The sequence below is a fragment of the Sturnira hondurensis genome, unplaced genomic scaffold (genome assembly GCF_014824575.4).
Source record: "Sturnira hondurensis isolate 20B ecotype Veracruz unplaced genomic scaffold, ASM1482457v3 Scaffold0002840, whole genome shotgun sequence".
NCBI classification, from domain to species: domain Eukaryota; kingdom Metazoa; phylum Chordata; class Mammalia; order Chiroptera; family Phyllostomidae; genus Sturnira; species Sturnira hondurensis.
In genome coordinates, this window is record NW_028075471.1 from 26349700 (window position 1) to 26374014 (window position 24315).

Below are 24315 nucleotides of genomic sequence, written 5' to 3' on the forward strand. Positions count from 1 at the left end.
CTGTATGACTTACCTCTGTCTCTATGGGGTCCCAGAGAGTCACATCCCTCAGACAAAAGACTGGGGACTCTGTGAGAGAACGTCAGTACCGAATGACTATAAGTGAGCCGCAGTCATTGAAGTCCTTTTATGAAAAAGCACATTCTGCTCAACGTAACATTTAGCTATTTGTAATTCATAAGCCATCCTGCTTCTTACCTACAGCCGGGTTCTAGACAGGTGAACAGGACTGAAGGCCAGATCTCCGGTGAGTTCTGCTCGGCATTCATCTTCCCAGCACACTGTGTTACTCAAAAGGACCCATGTCTCTCTAGAGCGACCGTTTTTGCCCTGCTCACCACTTTACATAAGTTCAAAGTTGTGCTCGGCTACCTGCCCTCCTTCAGCAGGGTTCTGCCACCCACCCTGAGAAGCTGCTCATTTGATCCTAGCTGTTTCCCCCCCCAGATCTTTTGTTCAGATGGAAAAGAAAAGAGAAAGGCATTTTTCTTATAAGGAAAACCTGGCTTCTCAATTAGACCTCGCTCAAGACTTTAATTAATTACAGGAAACCTTTGGAATGGAAACCACACAAATTAAATCGATCCTGCAGTTGGAAAGGCATTTAGTCAGGACGCTGGGTGGACTTCCAGCTGGGGAAGGCAGAGGTTTCTAAGCAGGACCTGTGGAAATGTTAGAAAACGCTGAAGAAATGTAGCTGGAATTTATCTCCTGACTTTGAGCTGTAATGAGATTCAGAAATTACCCGCCTGCATGTCATTACCCGAGGCTGAGCTTTTAAAGGTCTTTCTCCAGCTGGTACCAGGAGGGGCCACGGGGCAGAATTAGGCACAAAGGAGCAATGGGGAAGTATCACTTTGGCAGAGTACTGCATTTAAAACCCAAATTTAATTTTTCTTCCCTCGTGGAATTTGGAAATTCCGTTCCTAGTTTCAGCTTGAAATGGAAGTTAGTGTGGAAGCCAGTGAAGTTGTGGGGGAACGTGGTGCCCCAACTTGAGTAAAGAGATGGCAGGGAACATTCTGGAATGGACAGCGTTTTTAAAAAATGGGCACGAAGAGATTTCCTAGAAATAATGTATTTTATTTGGTTTGAAAGAAGAACAATTTGTGCGTGCAACTCTCAGTTCCATGTGGTGAATAGCCCTGCTCTCTGTCAGGTTCTCAAACCCCATGTTCTCGGTGTGTGCCTCTGCGTGCACAGACGGCTGGCAGCTTGCCCCGGGTCCTTCTCCGGTGAACAGTCGGAGAGCGGGCCAGGCTGCGGGGCATTTCCCAGAATGAACGGCAGCACTTGAGAGTCCCCCCCTGACTTGGCAACATGATGGGAAAGCCCGCTGTTGGAACCTGGGTAAGCTGTTAGCACTGCCCTGTGCAGAAAAGCCTAGAGTGAAAAAAGTTACATTTGCATATTTACAAAACGTCAGTTTTTTTAGAATTACTTTTCTGTCCTCAACAGACATTATAGTTATTGTTTAAAAGTATTTATTGTAAGAAGCAGGAAAGTAAGAATCACACCTAACCCACCTTTCCCGAGGCAGACATTTGTCACATGGTGGTGTGCACACTTTTTCGTCTGTTCTTTTACATTCCCACACACGAGTGCAGGCTTCACAAAAGTAGAATTGTGACAGTCGTGCTCTTGGGAGCCTGCCTTCCATATCTGACAGCAGTGTCGTGTGACCCCACGTCAGGCCCCGCATCCTATTTGTGGTCTGCGTATTGTCTCATTTTTAAAGCTTCCTTGGGGTCCAGTTGATGCACAGTGTAACGGAGTGGGAAGGATGAACTGTTTCCCTGCTGTTGACCATTTACACCGTTTTCCGGGTGTGTTTCCATGATTGTGAGCATTTTGCAATCAGCTTGTCATTTAGTAAAATCATTGTGAGAATCTAAATTATTTTGTTGGAATAAAATTCCCGATTCAGAGCCTATACCCAGTTTTAAAGCTGTTTTAAAATAAGAATGTCCTTGTAGCTTGCTGAAATGTCTTAATTTATACTTGAACATTGGGGGCACGAGAGTGTCTATTTCTACCATTCTGGTCAATACACAACTGATGTTTCCTTAGGGATTCTAGGTTTTCTAAGAAAAATAGCAGTGAGGGGTGTGAGTTCACCCTAATGTGGGGAATTTATAAGTACTTTGTATCTGCTCAGTTTTAAGTCGTTCCTCCCAGGTTTGCTTGTATCAGGAACGGTGGAAAGAGTCCTGCAGTTATTTTAGACGTAGGGAAGGCCTCCCAGTAATGGCCTTAAAAACGAACAGCATTAGACTTCCGGCCAAGATGGAGGTGTAGGTGGAAACACTGTGCCTCCTCGCACAACCAGGTTTCAAGACAACAAAGTTTTAGTAACAAAAACACAACCAAAACACAGAAAATTGAAATGTACTGAAGTCCAACAACAACGAACCATTCAGCCAGACCAGTAAGAGGGGTGGAGCCAGTGGCAGAGTGGGGTCAAGCAGGAAAGATCCCCCGGACCCACCCAGGCAGGTGGGTGGCGGTTGGCGGATCCCAGGTGTGGGGTGGCAACAGGCGGACCCAGTGAGGGCGCAGGGTGGCAGGCTGACCACGGTCACACATTCGTGCGCAGATAAACCAGGGGAAGGAGTGAGCAATGAGACAGACCTTGCAGGCCCCAGAGGCAGGAAGCAGCAGAGGGGACCGCCATTGCCCCTCTTTGACCCCTCCTCCACATACAGTGCCACAACCCAGCAACTGAGTGGCCCCTCCCTGGTGAACACCTAGGGCTCCGCCCCTCATACGAAACAGGCATGAACAGACCAAAACATTATGGCTCAAGAAGAACTCAAAGCCCCAGAGCCAATAACTCTAAGTGATCAAGAAATAGCCAATCTCTCAGATGCATAGTTCAAAATACTGGTGATCAGGATGCTCACAGAACTGGTTGATTTTAGTCACAAATTAGAGGAACAAATGAAGGCTAAACTAATTGAAACGAAGGGAAATGCACAGGAAACCAATAGTGATGGAGAGGAAACTGGGAATCAAATAAAGTGAGTGGACCAGAAAGAACAAAAAAATGACCAAACAGAAAAGAATGAAGAAAACAAGAATTTAAAAAAATGAGGAGAGGCTTAAGAACCTTCAGGACATCTTTAAATGTTCCAACATCCAAGTTATAGGGGTACCAGAGGAGGAAGAGCAGCAAGTGGAAAACTTATTTGAACAAATAATAAAGGAGAACTTCCCCAGTCTGGCAAAGGAAATAGACTTCCAGGAAATCCAGGAAGCTCAGAGAGTCCTAAAGAAGGTGGACCCAAGGAGGAACACACCAAGGCACATCATAATTACATTAGCCAAGATTAAAATGAAGGAGAAAATCCTAGAAGCAGCAAGAGATCAGGGGACAGTCACCTACAAAGGAGCTCTCATCAGACTGTTAGCGGATTTCTCAAAAGAGACCTTACAGGCAAGAAGGGGCTGGAAAGAAGTATTCCAAGTCATGAAATCCAAAGACCTACATCCAAGACTGCTCTATCCAGCAAAGCTTTCATTTAGAATGGAAGGGCAGATAAAGTGCCTCTCATAATATCAAATTCAAGGAGTTCATCATCACCAAGCCCTTATTATATGAAATGTTAAAGGGACTTATCTAAGAAAAAAAAGATAAAAAATATGAACAGTGAAAGGACAGCAAACTCACAGTTATTAACAACCACACCTAAAACAAAAGCAAACTAAGAGGACAGCTAGATCAGGAGGGGAACCATAGAAATGGAGATCACATGGAGGGTTAGCAACAGGGGAGTGGGAGGAGGAGAAGGAGGGAGAAGGTTTAGAGAATAAGTAGCATAGAAAGTAGGTGGAAAATAGATAGGGGGGAGGGCGAGAATAGTAGGGAAAATATAGACTCTAAAGAACCTGAGACACGTGGACATAAACTAAAGGGAGGGGATAGGTGGGGGAGGGGGTGTGCAGTGTGGGGGTAATGAAGGGGGGGAATAGGACAACTGTAATGGCATAATCAATAAAATATATTTTAAAAAAACAAACAGCATTAATTGTATCAATTGTTAGTTCCCTCCCCATTCTTTCATACACACGACCCAGAAAAGATGGTCGTCCTGCGTGTGTGTGTCTAGTTATATGTGTTTGTATTTATAAAGATTGTGGACATCTTCATTAACATGAGCAGATTTATGTTAAACTTCGATTGTTCGATGCATTTTCTCCTTGCTGGAATCAGTGTCTTCTCGGAGCAAATTGAAGTATGCCTGGCGTTGGGCTTCCTGAACGATGACTTGTCTTTGGTGTTGCCCAGTGCTCACACTTGAGAGTGGATTTGTGGGGTTTATTCATTTAGCAAAGTGGGTGTTATCTGAGTGCTGAATATTCCTGACCCTGGATTAGGCACATGGGGTGGGGGCGGAATGCAGAGTGGCAGCTGACAGTTTCGGACTGCGTATGGCCTTGTTTGGAAATTTTGTCCTCACACAGAAGATGAATTTCTCTTTTGAAAGTCACTTTGTTCGTCTCTACGGACATGGATTATCAGCTGTAACTCACGCTCTTGCTTCTGAGAATTTGGTGTGGCTTAGAAACTGGGGCTGTTCTGGAAGGCACAGTGCAGGTCTCAGGCGCATGGCCTGTGCTTCCCCTTGGAAGAGCAAACAGCTCCCCGGATCCTGCCCGGCAGGAGCTGCTCCCTGTGGTGGCCTTGGGCTCAGCTGCTACACGGCTGCAGGTGTGCAGTGCCCCCTGCCTGTGGTCCTGGCATGTGCACCCAACAGGGCTGCGGGAGTTCCCGGATAGCTGCCTGGCTGGGTATTTGCATCACAAACGCCAGAGAGGCCAACCTTCAGGGCTTTGTCAGGAGCCCTGGAGCAGAAACTTCCCACCACTTGATCCTCCTGCACCCCACCACTGTTTGCTTTGTCTGTGTGTCTTTGTGCCTCTCTCCCGTGAGGGGAAGGAGAAGCCTCCCACAGCCTGATGGGAGAGATTGTCCTCTGCTGTGAAAGAATGCCATCTCTTGGGCTGAAAGGAAAGGCATGGGGCCACTCAGAAACATCAGCCTTTCTGGAAACATTTGTGCTCCTTGTCATGTTGCTGTAAAAAGGGATGTTGTGAGACACACAGAGAAAGAAACTTGGTTAGGAAAACAGACATCGCAACAAAACAGTTCCTCTTCTGCTTTCGCTTCACACAAAGCCTGCAGGAGGAAGTTGAGAAGGAAAACATCATGACTTGTGACACGGCACTGAATTTATCTCTACTCTCTGGTCAGGGGCAACTTGCCAAGGCCAAGGGTGGCTCAGGAAGGTGGGACACACACAGAAACCCGAGGGCGCTCAGGCACCCAGCCCAGAAGGCTATTTTGAAAAATTTCAGGGGCTGCTTTATGTATTACTTACATATACACACGCTTTTATGATTTATTTTGAAATGTTTTCATTCAAAGATAAATCGAGGTATAATAAAATGCTAAGAATTTATCTGAGCACACATCAGCTGGAATCCATCACACCAAGCTGGAGGTGGTTAGGTACTCTGCCCCAGCAGATACCCCCAGGGCAGGCAGGGGAGTGCAACTTTTTGCGGTCTCTGGGCCACACTGGAAGAAGGGTTGTTTGGGGCCTTTTTCATTAAATACACTGTGACCCGTAATCACACACAAAAAAATCATAATATTTTAAGTAAATTTACGATTGTGTTTTGGGCCACATTCACAGCCATCCTGGGCCAGAGGCCACAGGTTGGGTGACCCTGCCCCAGGGGAAAGGCTAGTATGGAGAAGAGGTGGAGCAAAACAGGGAAATTATTTGACTGGCTACAGTTCAAGCCTAGTTGGCTGTGATGGGTTGAAACCTTGAGGCAATGACTGGCTTAGATTTTGGGTTGGCTTTCATAGGCCACCAAGGCATTAGCACTGCCTCAGTCCACTGACCTCCTGGTTTAATTAACTTAGCATTCACACACTGAATGGAAGGGTCACAAGGTCAAGTTTCAACAGCTTTCCCACCCGTGTCCTTTAATATCAATACAAAGATAGAACTGAACGAAGCACTGTGCATGCAGTTGTGCCGTTTCTTTCTAATCTCCTTCAATCTGGAACTCTTTCTTTCTCTCCTCTTTCCACTGACGACCTGGGCGCCTGTTAAGAACATAGGTCAGCCATTTTGTAGACTGTCGAATTCGGGTTTGCTAAAAGGTCGTTTATTAAAGGTAATTTTCAGGAAAAAGATAAAAGCATGGCTTTTACATAAAAATGAACGCATGTTAAAAGAATTCATTTCACTCATGGGAGATGAGAGAATCAGGCACAATGTTTTAACCATTTCAAAGGAAAAGTTAAAAGGGCTCACATTTATTTGGAGCCCAGGAATGTTGAAATGAATTGCAAATGGAGACAAAGCTGGTTTTTCACCTTCAGGGAAGAAGTCAAATTGCTACCAGAGAGGATACGATACATACATGCATCGGCTGGACGATGAGGCAGCAATGGGAGAACCCAGAGTAGTGTACTCTCCGTGTAAACACTGCGTGATTTTCCGTAGAACCCCCCCACCCCCACACACAGTTTTGCTCAGAGTTGAGACCTATGTGTATGTCTCTGGCTGGGATAGCACAGATGCTTCTGTGTGTTCGCTTTTTTAATTGCACCCTATTGACGACACGTATATGAGGTCTCTCTGTCTCATTACTGGTGTTCCCTTTGACTGCTTAACATAGCGCCTTCCGGGCGTTGGTGCTGTAATGCTCCCCCTTTGTAATTAATGCATAAATAATTTTGGAGTAATTACGCCATGGAAAATGGTACCAGTCTGTTTGTTTTCCCCCAGAGGCTTGGGTCATCAACGATACCGGCACACTGTCTAGAAAACAGTATGGACTTATTTGTTCCTGTTTTTCTCCAATGGGCTATAATCTATCACCTTTATTATTTATTTTGATGCTCAGTTTGTCCCAGCTTTGGCTGTCGAACCTTCTTCAAGCTGCACTCTGTGTCCTTCCAACCCGTCTCCCGTTGTTCTTGGCTTTCTCTGCCTTCTGTCTCCATGAGCCGTCCCGACTTACCCAGATTGTTCCCTGCCCCAGCCCTGGCTGGAGTCATTTCTCCAAGGAGGCGCAGGTCCTATATTGGAAGGTGATGTCAGTCCTTCCAAGAGGGTCCACCTGTGCTCAAGCCTGCCCCCCAGTGGCCACCTGCTCCTTCCCCCTACCCAGGGTTCTTCAAAGGAGGAAGGAAGAAAGCCAACAATCTCTCATTGTTTTTTAGAAGAAGGACAAGTAAAGGAGGGGAGAAAGAAGAGGAATATCTCTTTATATACATTTCTAATCCTTCAGTTTTACCAAAGACCAGATCTGCTCTTGTGGTCAGTTAGGTTTCTGAAGTGGTCACGTTGTATGTGGTTGCAAATGTGAAACTTCACTTCGGAAGAGCTGCATTATTCACCAACCCCTTACAGAGTACCTACCCCGACTCTGCGTGCACCTGGCATCAGAGCGGTGTGTCACAGTGCAGAGGCCCTGCCCTCAGGGAGCGGGACAGACAGTAGGTGTCCTGAGCCTCACGGCTGAGGTAGCCTCGGCACAGGCAGACTTGGGCGGGCTCACTCTGGTCAAGGAAGGGGAATCAGAGCAAGGCTCCAGAGGGACAGTTTGGGGTAGGACTTAGCTGGGTGGCTGGGAGGGGTAGTGTAGTCAATGGAGAGGGAAGAAGATACTTAATGCCAGACAGGTTTGGCAGCCTCAGGGAACGCAGGTGGCTGGGTAAGGTGAGAAGCACTTGCTCCCTTATCTTCATGACCCCAGGGTCTTAAGAAGCATCACGGGCCTTTCTTTCAGACAAGATTTGTGTCTTGCACACTTTTTTTTTTTCAGGCTACCGCCTCGGAGTCCCATCCATTGTCCAAGACTATTGTAGTGTCTCAGCATGTCTTCCTTCAGGTTTTTTTTCTTTCAAGAAAAGGGAAAGTAAAATCAGTGGACATTTTGCCCAAGAAAGATAGGCCACAGTGTCTTCATTATTGAGGATATATTTCAGAACAACCAGTCTGGTACTTTTAGGCTTCACCTTTTTCATTAAAAATGTACCCATTCTTTCCTCTAGGGATCTTTTCTGCCTTGAACACAAATCTGTTCTGAGGCAAATGGAGTATTCTTGTTGCCTTTACTCATAAGTAAATGTCATAGGTTGATTACAGTAGTTTAATCATGTCTTTTTATTATTTCTTATCATTAGAAAACACCAGTTTATTTCTTTGAATAATGGTTCGGCGTGAATAAGGTTTCCTTATGTCACGGCAGTTGAGTCTTTCTTCAAGACACGTAACCTGTGTAGAAATCATCACTTTCAAACCTGCTCCTCACGTGATTGTTCTTCACTTTTGCAGACGATACCAGAAGTTGCAGAAGATCATGAAGCCTTGGTAAGAATTTACGATCGTTGATTCCGATTATATAACACGCTCTGCTTCTCCGCATCGTTAGCCCAGTCCTCTGATAGCTGTGCATGTAGCTATTTTGAGTAAGTGATTTTGTTTTGCTGTTTGATGTTCTTATAAACAGGTTCTTTAGAATTTTATTTCCCTTTTCTTTCGGCTTTGTGACAGAAAGGGTGTTTTATGTTTGCAACCACAAAATGAGCCCATCAGGATGGCTACCCTTCCCCTGGAGCAGGGCGAGGCATGATTTTCTGTATTGCATTAAACAAAAACTTTCTCTTTGGCGGCCTATATGATGTTCAAAGTCAAAAGCCTTTGATTTTCTTCAATGGCTCAGTCAAAAAAACCACACGAAACTCTGGGTTGAAGTGTGGAATGAAAATGATCTCCTTTGAGTTGGAGGAAGTCCTCAGTCCCCTGTCTTAAGTGAATCGCACCATCATTTCTCCTGGAGTTCTCAGAACTTCTTCCACCTTAGAGCTTTTCCTCCTTGGTGTCTTTCTTATCCACTTAACGAGATGAGACCGAAGACGTCTAACAAACTCCGTGTAGAAGGCTGAACATGTTTCCATTTGGCCGAGTTGTCAGGCAGATAATTCCAGTTTAAGGAGTCAGACTGAAGAGCACCTGAAAGCGGGTGCCTTGCTTTGTAAGCCCTCAGAGGAAACCCTGATCACCTTCTGCCCCTGACCCTCTGACCCCCAAGGTACCGGGGGTGTTGTTCTCAAATGGTTTGCCCTCTCCTGCCCCTCCACACAGTAAGATGTGAGTTGCAGGAACTCTTCAGTTATTAAATCGTAATCAAGGATTGAAAGCAGTCTTGGGTTTTTAGGATAAAGCCTCTGAAATCTTACTTTGATGCCTATTTTCCATACAGTACAAGCACTGAAGGGTGATGGAGGTAGAGCCGTCTTTGATGAGAGTTTATCGGAAAGTGCCTGGGCACTTGGGCGTGTTTGCACTCATTACTCTGATTCATACTTGTAGCTGCCACACAGGACTGGTAAAATTAGCATCATTTCTGTCATGCAGGAATTAAAATCAGGTGGTGGAGTGGGATTCAAGCTGAGTTTTTCTCTTAACATAACCTCATGCAACTTGCTAATGTCGAGGAATCTGGGGCTCTGAAGCCGAAATGATGCCTTGAAATTCATCTCCAGTAGTTTTACTCTTAGGTACGCAGAGATGTTGGAAGTGAGACTGCGTGCGAACCATGGTTTTGGTTCATCCCTCGTGGGCAAGATCAGTGCTCAGGGCCCTGGTTCTTGCAATGGCAGAGTAGCTTACTCAGACTAAGTAACGATGCTGAGTCACCTTGATAGCAAAACCTGAGAAAGACAATACAGGAAATGAAAATTATAGATCACCGAGTGAACAGAGATGCAACACATTACAGATAAAATCAAGCAATATCTAAAATGGATACTGCCTCACAGCCAATGAAGGTTTACTTCAGGAATGGAAATGTTTGGAAATCAGTCACTGTGTGTGATTCAGCACTTAGTAAAATTTTGAAGGGAGAGAGAAAATAATCTTAATAGATACAGGAAATAGATCATAGCTACAGAAAAAGCACTTAGTAAAGTCCAACATCCTCATACATATTCTCAGCAATCTTGGAATAGGGGCAGCTTCTTCAACCTCAGAAAGGTGACAAAAATGCATTCTTCCTAACACTAGAAGGCTGAACTTCCTCCCCCTAAAGACTGGAGGAAGGCAAATGCGTTTTGCACTTCTGTTCAACATCGTACTAGAGTTTTTAGCCGTAGCAGTAAGTCAAGAAAGAAAGAAAAGATGTATGATCAAAAAGGAAGAAGTAAAAACCAACTCTGTTTGTAGACGATGTGATTGTTACGTGAAAAATCCCAAGAAATCTACTAAGACATTGCTAGATCTCATAATTGAATTTGTGGGGGCGACTTTCCTCTCAAGTTCCCCCCGAGTGCCACAGATGAGAGTAAATATGACTGAGACATGATGTGATCTGCTTAGGGAGGAGAGGTGGCCATTTTCCCATGGGCAGTGGCCAGTTTCTCAGGGGGAAAAGGTCAGCAGTAGCCAGTTTCTCCAAGGAGAAAAAGGCCTCGAGCCCCCTCCTACAGGGCTTTTATTGGGTTCTAATACACAGAATACAGGGTGGCAAGGATCAAACTATCAGGAAGTCTTTGTGGTGCCAGATTTTTCCCCAGGACACACTCTAGCAAGGAAAGGAGCTGCACCCCTCCCCAACAGGAGGTATTCAGGCTTAAGGGGATTCGAGCCAGGAAGCACTCCCCCCAGAGAATGAGGGGACTCAGCTGGAGAGGGGGGAAGAGTCCATTGCTCTTTGTTGCAGCCCCCCTGAGTCCTTCCAGTCTGGCCTAGGTTGCCCCCTGCTGTGAAGGGTCTTACCAGTCATTGACTCCCAACCAAGCTTTGGGGGCAGGGAGAGGAACTGAGGCAGTGTTTGCTACCGGAGACAAGCTTTGACTCCTGCGGCTCGAATTCCAGAGGTCATCCCTTGCCCTTAGCCACAAGGGGTAGAGAGACAATTCCTAAAACCAGGCAGAGCTGTGTGCAACATGAATTTAGCAAGGTTTCTGGATACAACACTGGTATTTAAAAGTGATGTATTTATATACACTAACAACAAATAACTGAAAAATGAAATTTAAAAACTTCTTTACAAGGTGTCAAAAATCACAAAATTTTTAAGAATAAGTTTAATAAGAGACATGCACTATCTGTTTAATGAAAAATAAATACATTGCCAAAAGAAACAAAACAAGAACTAAATAAGAGGAAAAGGTACCGTTTCAGGGTTTGAAAGACACAGTATTGTTAAGATGTAATTCTTCCTCGATTTATCTTCAGGTTCCATGCAATACAATTTAAAAAAAAAAGATACTATAAGCCAGTCTTTAAGCTTATAAGAAATGCATAGAATAGCCAAAACAGTCTTGAAAAAACAACAAAGATCCACACAGTTGAGGGATTTCATGAAATGATTTCAAGACTTAACTACTATAAAGTTAGTTCTTAAGACAGTGTGATATTTTTATAAGGGGATGGACAGGTCAATGGCATAAAGAGTGTAGAACTGATCCAGAGTTAACTTTTTAACAAAGGAGCCAAAAGAATGTCCACTGACATAAATCGTGCTCTAATTCTGAAGGTCAAAGCGAGGCCTAAAGGGTGATGTAGACATCCATACGTCTCGATGTATATACGTTTTACCACACACAAGAGAAACGTTAGTAAGTCCTTACTGAGCTTCATCCATAGGTTGTCGAAGACGCGGCAACATGTTACACAGGGAGAGCAGCCTTACCGCAGGCTGATTGATATAAACGAGATTTAACTGCTCATGGCATCTCATCAACATTATATCAACATGCCATTAAACTGAATGATGTTATTCAAGAACCTGCTGTACATGGAAAAACTCACAGAACAGGCCAGAACTATATTCATTAATGTTGGCAGTTTAGGATGTATTCAGTGTGATTTATGGAGAGCTTTAAAACTGCCCTTTGCTTCCCCTTTCCTCCACTTATCTTGGGCACGGCACCCCATGGAAACATTTAGAAGCACAGTTCTTTTACAAACCCAGCAGCCTGCGTTCCAGTGCTGGGAGATTGGTTGAAACCTGCTGGAACGAAGATGGTCTCTAGTGAGTGGGTGAGAAATATTTCTTTGCATCGTTCCAGCACACAGGGTGTGTTGGCTGGTCCGGGGATTCTTTACCAGCCTAGGGAGTGTACAGTTGGCGTGATTTGTGGCAGGCAGCACTGCAAAATCTTTACCTGAGCGTGGCATGCAACATTAATAAACCAAACGACTCACAGTGCTCCCTCGGGGGCCCGGGAGTTGTTCTGTGTTTGATCTGAGGCCCCCAGCATGGGGCTCAGAGGTCAGGCGTGGCTCCTGCCTTCCTGTCCTTGCAGCTGGCACCACCCCTCTGGTGGGAGTGGGAGTCCACACCTGCGCCTGGGTGGGGCGAGAGCTTTTGGGCTGCCTCATTCATCCTGGAAACGAAGCAGTGAGTCCACTGATCTGGAGTGAAATGGCATGTTAGCTTGGCCATCCTGCCCTTATAGCTGAGGGTTTGCAGTGGACTTTGGAAAAAGTCCTCCCTCCTGGAAAGCTGGTGCACCATCCAGCAACTGGTCAGTAATTATAAATGTTACCTATATGCTGTATACATAGTATATTGTGTGTATTATATATTTAATAATATAATAGGCAACACAGCATATACAGGTGTATCTAATGACATTCATGTATCTATCATAACATGAAAACATCTATATAATATATAATATGGAATTATATTGATACATATATAAAATAGATTTAAATGTTATTAGGTAGTATTTATATAAAATGTCATATCACATGTGTATAAAATGTTGCTAGATAGATCAAGAAAGTAATCCTCCCTTCGGGCACTTGGGTGTGGGATGTGAAGAAGCTTTTCTTCCCTCACTTACTGATCATTCACACTGACGGGTAATTTGTACAACACAGGAAGCCCTGTCTGCTGTCTCAGAACTGGTGCTCCACCTCCTTAACCACCGTGGAGATGGGAGCGCTGGCCCCAGAGCCGCGTGGAGGTCTGCAAACCAAAAGAGACTGGTCCCCTTTCTCTCCATCTTTTTTCCAAGGCCTTTCCGCGGGGAGTCTGTAGGCAGAGTTCTGGAGCATTTGGGGATGAGGGACCATCCCCAGACATTACCAAGGCCACGTGAATTATGGGTTCATTGAGCAAGGGGCAAAGTCATTTTGCCTTCAGATAATTAGAAGCATAAATATAATTTAGCTTTTGCTTCTGGAGTGGTTCATGAAGACGAATGCCATGTCCACCCCAGCCTCGGCGAGCTGCAGGGAATGTGAAGAAGAGTCTGATTCCCACAGTGCGCGCATTGCTCGTCACTGCCTTTGCACTGCTTGCTCTGTTAGCAGTGGCATTGAGGCCGCTCCGGGGCTCAGTCAGGAGGCAGACAGCGCTGTCTCCAGTCCTGTAGGTGGGAATCTTCTAGTGGGTGAGGTCTTGTGGCATGCCAGGCATGAGCAAATGGCAGCCATTAGTGATATGCTTGCCATTTTCCCTTTTTTTAAAGTTAAAACGTTTAGCTAATATTGTATACTACTAATACTATAATAAACTAATTAGCTAATAGTTTTACTACCAACACTACACATTATTGTATAATAATGTAACTGTGGTTACATTATTATACTAATGCCTGCAAAATCTATTAATAAATCTTACTAATACTTTATTATCTGGCTTGCTTGCCTTCTGTCTAATGTTTGGATTTCCTTGACTCATTGTCTGTAGAATCACTCGGGAATTTCATTTACTCTTTCTTGCTGCTGTTTTCAACCCGTTTTTCTCCTGTCTGTCTCTTTTTCTCTCCTTCAAGGGAGTTTATTTTCTTGTCTGGAATCTCTTTACTGGCTCGTGATCCTCTGATGCCACCTAGGGCCACCTGTAGGATGGGGATGGCCCAGTTGTGACTCAGAAAAAAAGCCTTTTGAAAAAAGCATTTGTGGCTTCTCTGTACGGCCTGAGTGGTGTGGCTTTCCTGCCAATTTTATTTTTCTGGCTCCAGAGGCAGATAATCTTGACAAAAGGAAGGCAAACATTTGAAAATCACAGGCTCAGGTTACGTTGTTAAAACATCACATTTGCATAACGATCACAGCTCACACTCAAAGGCTACTCTCCACCCACTGCCTGCTTTGTGGAAGACTTTCAGCAGGGTAGCTTGTTTTACCTCCCAGACAATCCTTGGGGTTAGGTATCATCACCACCACCACCAGCATCGCTGACCCCTTTTTCAATAAATGAGGAAACCGAGGCAGAGACTGCATCAGAAACTTCCCATGGAGAGCTGGAGGGGACCGTCTGTTGTCTGGTTCCAGGAGTCACAAGCTTACCCATTTCTGTCCCTCCCATCTCAGGGCCCTTTCCCTAGAGCCGCGTCCTCCCCTGTGGGTTCCTTTACAGCAACCAAAGCTTCTGGGTGAAGCAGGCTTTCCAAGGTCATGACTGAGGCTAGACTTTGAACACCAAGAAGAAGGAAAATTGTGCAGCTGTCTTAAGAGAAACACGAGCCTGCTTTCTATTCTATTAATTGAAAATTGATGGGAATAGTCACTGCACACATTTTATGAGACCTTGTAGTGTAGCAATGGTGGCGTATATGAGTCTACAGATTGAAAATGTGAACAAGCGACTTTATTTTTTAAAAACCAAGCCCATGAATCACTGTGGTTGTGTACAGTGTAGAAATCCTGATGAGCAAAAGCAATGAACTTGCAGAGTACAGCTTTGGAGAGTTTCCAGTGAGTATTTTTCATGATGAAAATTTACAGGAGAGGTGAGTTTCCGTTGAAGATTCGTGTCCATTGAAGTGTTGGTTTGAAGGCACTGGAAATCAGGATATTGTCTGATAAGGGACAAGACAGCTGTCCCCTGAGCTTGCTGCATTTCTGGTTGGGTGTCTAACGCACACACGAGACCTTTCCTGCAGGTCTCTGAGCCACAGTGTGTCTGTTGCCTGCCAACTGTCCTTATTTCCATAGATACCGTGTAAAGACAGAACACGCATGCACACGCTGGTACACAGGGACCACGCAGATCCTTTGCAAAGTGCTAATGCTCTTGAAAGCATTATTCCTCATCTTCCCTGTTGGTTCCCATGGACAGTAAAGGGACTTTGTTCCTTCCGGGTCTTTCCTTGTGCTCGCTCCTGGCCCGTGACTGTTGTGCCTCCCTGTGTTTTCCAGCTTTGGAGACATGCTGTCCTTCACCCTGACGGCCTTCGTGGAGCTGATGGACCATGGCATAGTGTCCTGGGATACGTTTTCGGTGGCGTTCATTAAGAAGGTAATGCACACGGTGCCTCCTGGGGCTTAAATTGCTTCCTCCATTCGTGAATATTATTCTCTGCTTTGAGGAGGTCTAAGAGTTGTTCCTTTAGTTCTTTGCTAAAAGGTGGGTGGGTTTTTGATAGTATTATATGTAAAGGGGTCAGGGCACCTAAATTATATGTGAAAATGGTATTTTTCTCCACACTGAGATCTTAAGGGATTGCACAGAGTCCACAGTCAAGAAAAATCACGAGGCCACATTGTTAAGGTCACACAAGTGTGCGCTGCGTCCCCGTGCAGGACTCTGCTGTTCTCACAACCAACGCACAGTTTCTGATGCTTCTGCTGAATCTTCTACCTTCACCCCCGTGCTAGGAAAAGGGAAAGAGGCCAAGTACACTCATTTCCTGCATGGCTGGGTTGGAAGCACGGCAGTGAGAAAAAGAGGTCCGTGCCTCTTGGGCAGAGTAAGGCTGCTCATTGTCAGGAGGGTGCAGTAAGCATCTCTGTGATTGGTCAGTTCCACTGTCTCCTCCTTTTGTAGGAGGAGCTTATAAAGACACCTCCTGTAAGGAGAGGGCGGGAGAGCCCCCCCCCCCCAAACCTGCAGCTGCGTGGTCATAAGGGCAGACCTGCACACTTAGAGCTCTGCTTCCCATCTTCTAACAAAAAATAAACAGACTTCAAAGCTATTAAATGATGGGTTATTTCTATTAATTCATTAGCTTATTTTGCCTCTCTCTGTGTTTGTGAAATGGTTTATAAATGGAATGGCATGTTCCTTCTGTTGTATTGTTCAGGAAGAGATGTTCAGAATGCATAAATTTACTTTCTAAGAGTGTAGGTTCCTGGGAAGGGTTTTCTAAAATAAGGAATTTCAGAGAATCTGTGCAAAAGTTGGAAAATCAAAGTAAAACTCAGTGGAGGTAGGTCGCTAGAATTTTGTAAACCTTTTATTTCGAAATCATGGCAGGCAGACAGAAAAGTGGCAAAAGATAATATAGAATGTTCCCTCCCGTGTGCCCTTCACCCAGCTTCCCCTGACGTTAACGTTCTGCGTGATGATGGCACAACCGTGGATGACAACTGAGAAAGCAACAGTGGTGCGATGCTATTGTGGGTACTGGAGTTCATCGGTTTCTCTTCTAATGTCCCTTCCCTGGTTAAGGACCCCGTCCAGCACCCTGCACTGCACTCGGTTGTCCTGTGTCCTTGGTGTCTTGCAGTCTGAAAGTTCCTCAAGTTTTCCTTATCTTTTGTGACTTTGACATTGCTGAACAGTACTGAGCACTTATATTGTGGAATGTCCCTCAATCTGGGTTTCCTTGACACTTCCCTGACGGTTGAATTAAGGCTATGCATTTTTGGCAAGAATGCCCGAGAAGTAATGTTGTGCCCTGCTCAATGCATCGCAGTGGGGCACCTGCTGGCCATATGTCTTCATTAACAGTGATGTTGACCTTGACTATGTGGCTGAGGTGGCATCTGCTGAGTCTCCCTGCTGTAAAGTTATTCCTTTTCCTTTCAAAGTTAATATCTCGAGGGAGATACTGCCTTGAATTGAAGGACGTACCAGAGCCCCTAGTCTGTCCAATGAGGGCATCAGGACAGGACCCCCACGGACTGGACCCCTGCATGATATTGCATATTTATTTCAGACGAGAGCTGATCGGGAACCCAGGGTGCTCTTGACATGCCTCTGAGCCTCTTGCCTTCCACAGGGGCATAAAGCCAAGGATGATGAGCAGCGGGACCCACTTAAAAAAACACCCATAAAAGGGGGTAGGCCCCTTTTTTTCCTCTGTGTCAAAATTGCTGAAGAGAAAAGGAGAGAATTGGAGACGAGGAAGCCAAAGGAAATCTGAAGTGTTATGAGGGACTTTCCTGAGGGGGGAGCAAGGAAGGTCAGCCACAGATTCTGAAAGCAGAGGGCAAGTTGCTGTTGTCTGTCTTGTCTGGTGAAGGTTCTGGAGAAGCAAGTTCAATCTGAAGATCCTGGTTTTTGTGGATTTTCGATACTCAACAGAAATCACTTACTCTGAATTTATGGCAGGCCTCCTTTCCTCCATTCCATTTGCCTTGCTCTCTGTTACTGGAGCCTTGTTTTGCCGTAAAAACAGCGCTCTTCTGAAGGCAGATTCCTGGAAGTCACCCTGTGTGTTCACAAGCCACATTACTTCTTTTGATCCCAGCAGGAATTCCTCTCCAGGAGAGAGAGAGGGTCTTGTTATTTCTGGTCAGGAGGCAAGGACACAGTGGCTCAGAGGCTCAGTGAGTAGGCTGTCCTCGGTCCCCTGGCTCAGGCTCCTGCCCCCATGCACATGCACTTGTCCTTGTTTTCGAGTGGTGGAGAGAGTAGCCCCTGAAGACTTGGGCCACCAGCGCTGCCTCTTGTTCAGGCCTATCTGACCTCCCTGGTGTACAGTTACGCAATTCCTTCTGCTCTGATTCTCTTCCAGTCTCGTGACTGCCCCTGTTCCAGCACTTGTCACACTTCTGCGACTTTTCGATTCACTGGTCACACTTCTGTGACTTTCCGATTCACTGGTATGGGTCTCCCACTGGACCATGAGTCCTAGGAGGGTGGAACCGCACTTTCTCAGTGATGCTGTGCTCAGACCCTGGCACCAACGTTAATAAATATCTGTGACATGAAAGAATTAAATCTGCTTCAGAAGCTTTTTTTTAACCCTAGAACTTGAAGGAGAGAAGGAATACAGAGGCATTGTATCGAAGTATATTTCAAGTAAAATTTCGGTTCTAAATGGAAAGGAATGACCACACTCTCTGCTTTAAATGATGTGAGAAGTGAGAATGAATGACAATAATTTAATTTCCTAACTGCTTAAGAAAATGTTTTCCATTCACTGAAATTAAATGATAAGTTATAAGAAATTAAAGAAGCAGACACTAACAATCTTGATAGTTTTCATAAAAAATGAGATGTTTTTTTCAGAAGGCAACACATTTAACCTATTCCATGTCCTCGTTCCCATTCTCTTTCCTTTTTTTGCCAATAAGATCTCAACTTCAAATGTGAATTTGAATGGTGGTCATCCAAAAGTGACTTTATAATTGATAGTTCTTGTAAGGTTCATTTTTTTCACTCGTTAGCTGGATCAAATTCAGTGGTCTGACAACCCAGGCATTGAATGCAGACAACTATCTTCTCAATGGAGCTTTATCAGGACCAAAATCGACTGACAAAAGATGCTTATCTCTGCGATACAGACTTGCCTCCCTGTTAAAGCCAAATTCATAGTCCCCACCAGCCCCTATCTTCCTTGGCTACTCCTTTGTCCATTTGGTTATGTGTGGACTTAGATTCTAGTTACAAACTGTGTTTGCAATAAATAACAGCATTTCGCAAGTCCTTTGACACTTGGAATCCCTTGACACCGATATATAATGTTGTTGCTTTTTAAAGACTTGGCTACTTAGGGAGAGGGTAGGAAGACCGGGAGAAAAAAGAAATGAGAAGAAAAACACCAAACTGAACCTCGCCATCCCCCCCCCCCCCACCCGCCCCGGAACTTTTCTGTGTTACGAATTGGTTTTCTCCTCGCCAAGGATAAAATCGGTGCCTTTTCTTGGCAGGGAGGTGTCATACAGATATGCTCTGGAAATCTCAGCTCTGTGGGAGGGCCTGGATCACGCTGCGGTGTTTCCAGTGCTGGACACGCATCCAGCCGTTTCAGTTTAGAGACCCAGTAATTGTTGCCTCTGAAAAACTTGTGAGATTTATGGCCTCTGCCTGGACACTTTAACTTACGGGAGCAGAGCTCCAGGCTCTCCATGGTTCATTTTGGTTCTGATAACATGGGAGAATTTAAGACCTCATTCTAAGCGATTCTAAGAAGGGTTTACGTGGTTCTAATAGTGTGTCGTTGACTCATGCACCGTGAGGACCCTTAGCTCCTTAAGGCCACCCAGAGAGTCCTCAGTTGTGTTTACGTAACACTTGTAAACGGATAGCCGCATGCGGAGACAGTGTGTGGAATTCTCGCCGGCCTCTCTGCCCTCTGCCTCCTTATGCTATAGATCTCCATTCAAGAAGCTGTGCTTGGGCTGGCTTAGACTCTGCCACGTATGCCCACCTGAAGGGCAGCGATGAAACTTCAAAAAATGTACAGGCAAAAGAAGTCATTATTGATTTGGGGGGTGAGGGAGTGACAAGGGAAATTAAAATTTAACTGGACAGTCTTTACCTTTTAAAGTAGAGATTGAATAGCATTTGCTCACCCTCTGATACGGAGCCTGGCTACAGTCATCATATTTGCTTAATTGAACCAAAGACCTTGGTTATTAGTACTCATTACGTTACAGAACAGGGACGGGGGAGCCGATACACTATTACCAAAAAGAGCCCCCACTAGGTTCGCTTGTCCACCACCAGAGGAAAGACATCTCTCAATGCCAGAGATTTGTGAGAAGGAAAGGAAATGTTTATTTAAAGCTATACAGACTTAAAGTAGTGACCTAATGTTTTCATTAAAATACCAAAGTCCTTTAGGATACCCACAGACGCACACAGTCCTTCCCTCTCCCTCTGCCCTAGTTTGGGTACCATATCTCAGGAAAAGAGGCAGATTCAGGCTCCCAACACCATCAGCTGTGTCATCGGCCAGGATCAAGCTTCGTGGTTCTCCCTGCAAAGCTGTGGGGGTCTGCACTCTGGCCAAAGCCACGTGGTTCTCCCTTCAGTGGCTGCCACGTCTGGATTTAAATCCCCACACCAATCTTCCTCTGCAGCCCCATTTCCAACTCCTTCCACAATCGGCTGCACTTGGCAGCACTCCCGTATCCTTCCAGCTTTACTGGGCTGCCATAGTGGGTCTGGGCAGGCGTGGCCACATGGCGTGGAGCCAGTCATCTCCAAGCTCTCATGCAGGCACTGTAACCATGGGGAGCTGCCTTCTAGTTAAGTCCTGGGTGGAAGTCACTTCCATCCCCCTGGCTCAAAGCATGGCCACAACTATTTAACATATTTATGCAACCAGTTAAATGACCATGCCAGAGGTTAGCTGCAAAGCTGTTGCTGTACAAAACAGCTCTCCGTGTGTCTGCTCCGTGTGTCCCTTCCCCCAATCTCACACGCATGTGGGGAAGGGGTGAGGACATACTTATATGTCTTTCTAATATTTCCTGGACACCTTGAGTCCTGGACCCCATTCCAAACTTCTTTTGGGGGGGCCCTTCTTGGCTGTACCCTGTTATACTTAGAAGAAAATACTGGGTCCTTTCAATGTCTGGTTAAAACCACAGACAAGGAAAAGCAAAAGATAGGAGATAGATTCAAAAAATTACTAGTGCCTCCTAGAGAACGGAACATAGGACCGTAATGGGTTGTGAGCCTGCTCTCCACCAGCAATACGAGCTACACGAGACCCACAGATGTCTCATTTTGTAGCCCGCAGTGGGATTGCTGAAATGGGGGTTTCCCTATGTCAAGAAAGAGGTCAAATACAAGATTAATTTTAAGGAGGTTTCATGAAGATAAGTGGTTCATTTCAGTTAGTTCCAGAAACTGGAAGTGGAGATGGGCTATGAGAAGGCCCAAATCAAAGCAAGGCCCACAGGCCATTTCGCCACCATTTCAGTAAGCCCGTTGGATGCGGGTGAGAGTTAATAATTGGTATTTACATAAAATAAAACCCATTGTAAGAAGGCGTTACTTTATATAAAAGAATATTCAGAGTTCTGATTGTATAGTTCCAGAACATTGACAAAAGAATGTTTATGGCAGTTGAGAGTGAATTTATGTTAGAGGGAAAGTTGCGTTAGAGGCTCTGGGGAAGATTCTGCCTCAGCAACGTGGGAATGAGGCGGGCCACAGACCAGTGCTGTGCATGCAAACCGAATGCGTCCCAAGGGGAGACGGGCCAAGTGTGGGTCTGAGACTGTTAATCACTGATGACGTGGCAAACTGGGGAACGGTGATCATCGAGACAGGAGGCTGAGGACATTCTTCCGACAGTGAGATTGGTTTCCACCCCATTTATTTAGCCTTTGCTGGAATATCTGAATGGAGGTACTCTTTCTGATGTCAAGAAAAAACATAAGCACTTAATGTACTTCATAGTAAGTGCCTTTTTCTCCATCTCTGTCTACTGGACTACAAGGTCCTTGAAGTTAAGAGTGGGCATTGCTCATCTCTCTTTTCTGACCTCAGATGCTACCAGCCTGTTCTGTGGTGTGCGATGAGGGCGTGTGACTTGAATGAATGGAAAGAGAGGATGCAGGCTGGCAGGTGGGAGGGAGCTTGATAGGAAACTCTCAGGTGGAAAATTCTCCAAGGACCCTTAGAGATACATGCAAATTTACCAAACGGAGGCCCTAAAAGGATGCTGGAAAGAGGAGAATATTAGTACAGATTAAAATCAGATGCATGACCAAAGACATTCTTTGGGAGTTCTGCAGGTTTCTAGCAAGTGCCCAAGCATTGTGCTGGGATAACGAGAAATGTGTGGGATGGCACTGATGGGAAGGGAAGACATTTCTATTCCGTTTAAAAGAGGTCTAAGTTAAGTGCTAAGCCATAAGCATAGTTTGAGAGGAATTGGACTTTTGTTGGAGAAAAAGGGCTTTAGAAAAACAGTGGGTTTGAAAAAACAGAATCCAAGGATAAAGGCCAGGGCTTCCCAGGGCCAATAAACACTTTGGAGAAGTTTATTAGCCATGAAATGGGCTGAAGTGATCGGATGATGGGCCAGAGGAATTCTTTGGAGAATCTTAAAATTCTCATACTCTTCCCATAGGTTATATTATAAAATAATAGTGTTTGGAATATAAAGTCATAATGTTACTCTACTTTAAATCATTCATTCCCCACCCTCTGAGATCCAGATGTATCTTAGGGTGTCTGTGCCCTTACCCTTACTTTTGCCAGAGAGTCCTTGGGCTGAATGTTGACATGGTAACAGCAAGTTGCCATGGACACCTTTGCCTTTTACCTTGTATAGAGGTGGAGAGGGGGTGAGGAGAAGCAGTTGATGGGACAGCATAAAGGGAGAAATGAGTGTTGACAGAGGGAAGCAGCAAGTGTCAATTCGTCATGGAACCAAATGGTTTAGCTTTTACGAAAGCAGTCATTATGTTGATATAATAAGAGCCTGTTAGCGTGAGTCGTTAACAGACAGTAATAACTTTTAATGAGGCCTCTACAATCAAACCTGGATGGTACCCCCATGTTTGGGTGCCTGTGACCCATTATTCTAACCCTTACTTTGCTTCTCTCTTACATTGTGATTTATTATGTTTAAGGCCTTAGTATTACTTCCTCGGGGAATATATGTTAGTGCTTACACTGTTATTGTAACTTTTCACACTGCTCATTTAAAGGTTTTCCTGTTTGCTAAACTTTAGAGAGATGAGAAGAGTTTATTTTAACCATATAAAATGAAAGGATGGGGGAAAGGGAGTTCTGCTGAGGAATCCCACAAGGCGTAACCAGCGACTGAGGAGTTGCCAGTTGAACTGTGTTGACAAGTGTAATTTGTGGAACTCTCTGAAGAATGTAACAGCATCATAATAACATGAAAGTCATGGACCCTGTGGGTGGAGAAGGAGCCTGGGAACAGAAAGCAACAGCGTTCAGTTCCCTGTATGTTGGAATTACCATCTCGGAGAGACACGGGCCCTTATGCTACATGATCAGCCCTTCTTATGGGTGGGTTTCATATCCATGGATTCCCCTCCCCCTGCAGAGAGAAAATGCTCTTGGGGGAAAAAATAAATCCCAGAAAGTTCCAAAAGGCAAAACTGGAATTGGCCAGGCCCCGAGCACTACACTGAATGCTCTCAGGTGAAGAAGAAATGTGCCAGCGAACCCTGCTGAAGCCTGTCTGCAAATGAACATCATACGCAGATACTATCCCCTTCATTTTATATGAAGGACTTAAGCATCCATGGGTTTTATGTGAAGGGTGTTCTGGAACCAATGCCCCATGGGCGTGTGGGGACAGGTGTCTGTGTTAAAAACGTCTGCTCTTGAATAGTTCCGGAAAAAACCAGACAATAATTCTTTGACGTTGCCCCTTTTAAAAGTTGCTTACTATTGAATTACAGAAATCATATATAAATAGTGCTCCGTAGTCACAACGAGTCATGGTGGGCTCTCAGTGCGCTCCTTGCTGGGTGGCTGCCACCCCGGGGCCTTTTCGTCCCTTGTGTCTGGTGTTTCTTAAACCAGCTCCTGATTTCCTTGACTGGCTCCCTTCTGTCCTCCTCTGCTCTGCTTCCCACAAGCAATCACCTGTATCCTGCTTGGATTTTCAGATAGCAAGTTTTGTGAACAAGTCAGCCATGGACACCTCCATTCTGCAGCGGTCCCTGGCCATTTTGGAGTCCATGGTGCTCAACAGCCACGACCTCTACCAGAAGGTGGCCCAGGAGATCACCATCGGCCAGCTCATCCCACACCTGCAAGGGTAAGCCCGCGGAGGCCCCACTGTGCAGAGGGGAGGCGCTGCAGTTGCCAGGGTGCCTGGGGAATGTGGCTCATTGGTTTAAGTGCACAGAAGAGAAATCTGGATTTGGTGTTTCATCAACCATGCATACACTCGCCCCCATCACATGTGACTCACCTGTGATTAGGGTTGGCAGATATCCATAGAGTTTTGCTTTTCACACCACGTAACAGGCTAACTTGTTCTCTTTGGTTCTCAATGGAGTGTCTGCTCGATCATTTACAATATTGTCTTCTGTGATGTGGTGAGTATTTCCAGAGTCAGTTAAGAATTTTGAGAGTCAGGCCTCTCTCTTCAGGCTCCAGGTCATTACAGAGACCTTCATCATTATTTTTTATTTCTAGAGGCTTGAGCTACAAGACATGGCCCTAGCTAGCAGCCTGCTATTGCTGGGGCTTTCCGCCTTCTCCCTTCCCCTGGGCAACTAGTAAGGTGGTCTCTGATGGACTGAGAAGGGCCCTGAAGAAGAAGCTATTTCGTAAATTTCGGTACTTGGGTTCAAGGCGACAGCAGACATCCTGAGCTTACTCAGAACAGGGAGTTGATTGAAAGGATGCTGGGGGCCTTTGGAA

General features: G+C 45.3%; 1 protein-coding gene across 2 annotated transcripts in view; it reads left to right on the forward strand.

The window, feature by feature from the left end:
• Positions 1-24315, forward strand: part of ELMO1 (engulfment and cell motility 1) — a 476071-nt gene that overhangs the window by 167239 nt on the left and 284517 nt on the right. For both annotated transcript variants that reach the window (XM_037041133.1, XM_037041135.1), the window contains exons 7-9: positions 8364-8399; positions 15192-15291; positions 23553-23704. In XM_037041133.1, coding sequence (XP_036897028.1) covers positions 8364-8399; positions 15192-15291; positions 23553-23704 — 288 coding nt within the window. The remainder of the gene's footprint in view (positions 1-8363; positions 8400-15191; positions 15292-23552; positions 23705-24315) is intronic.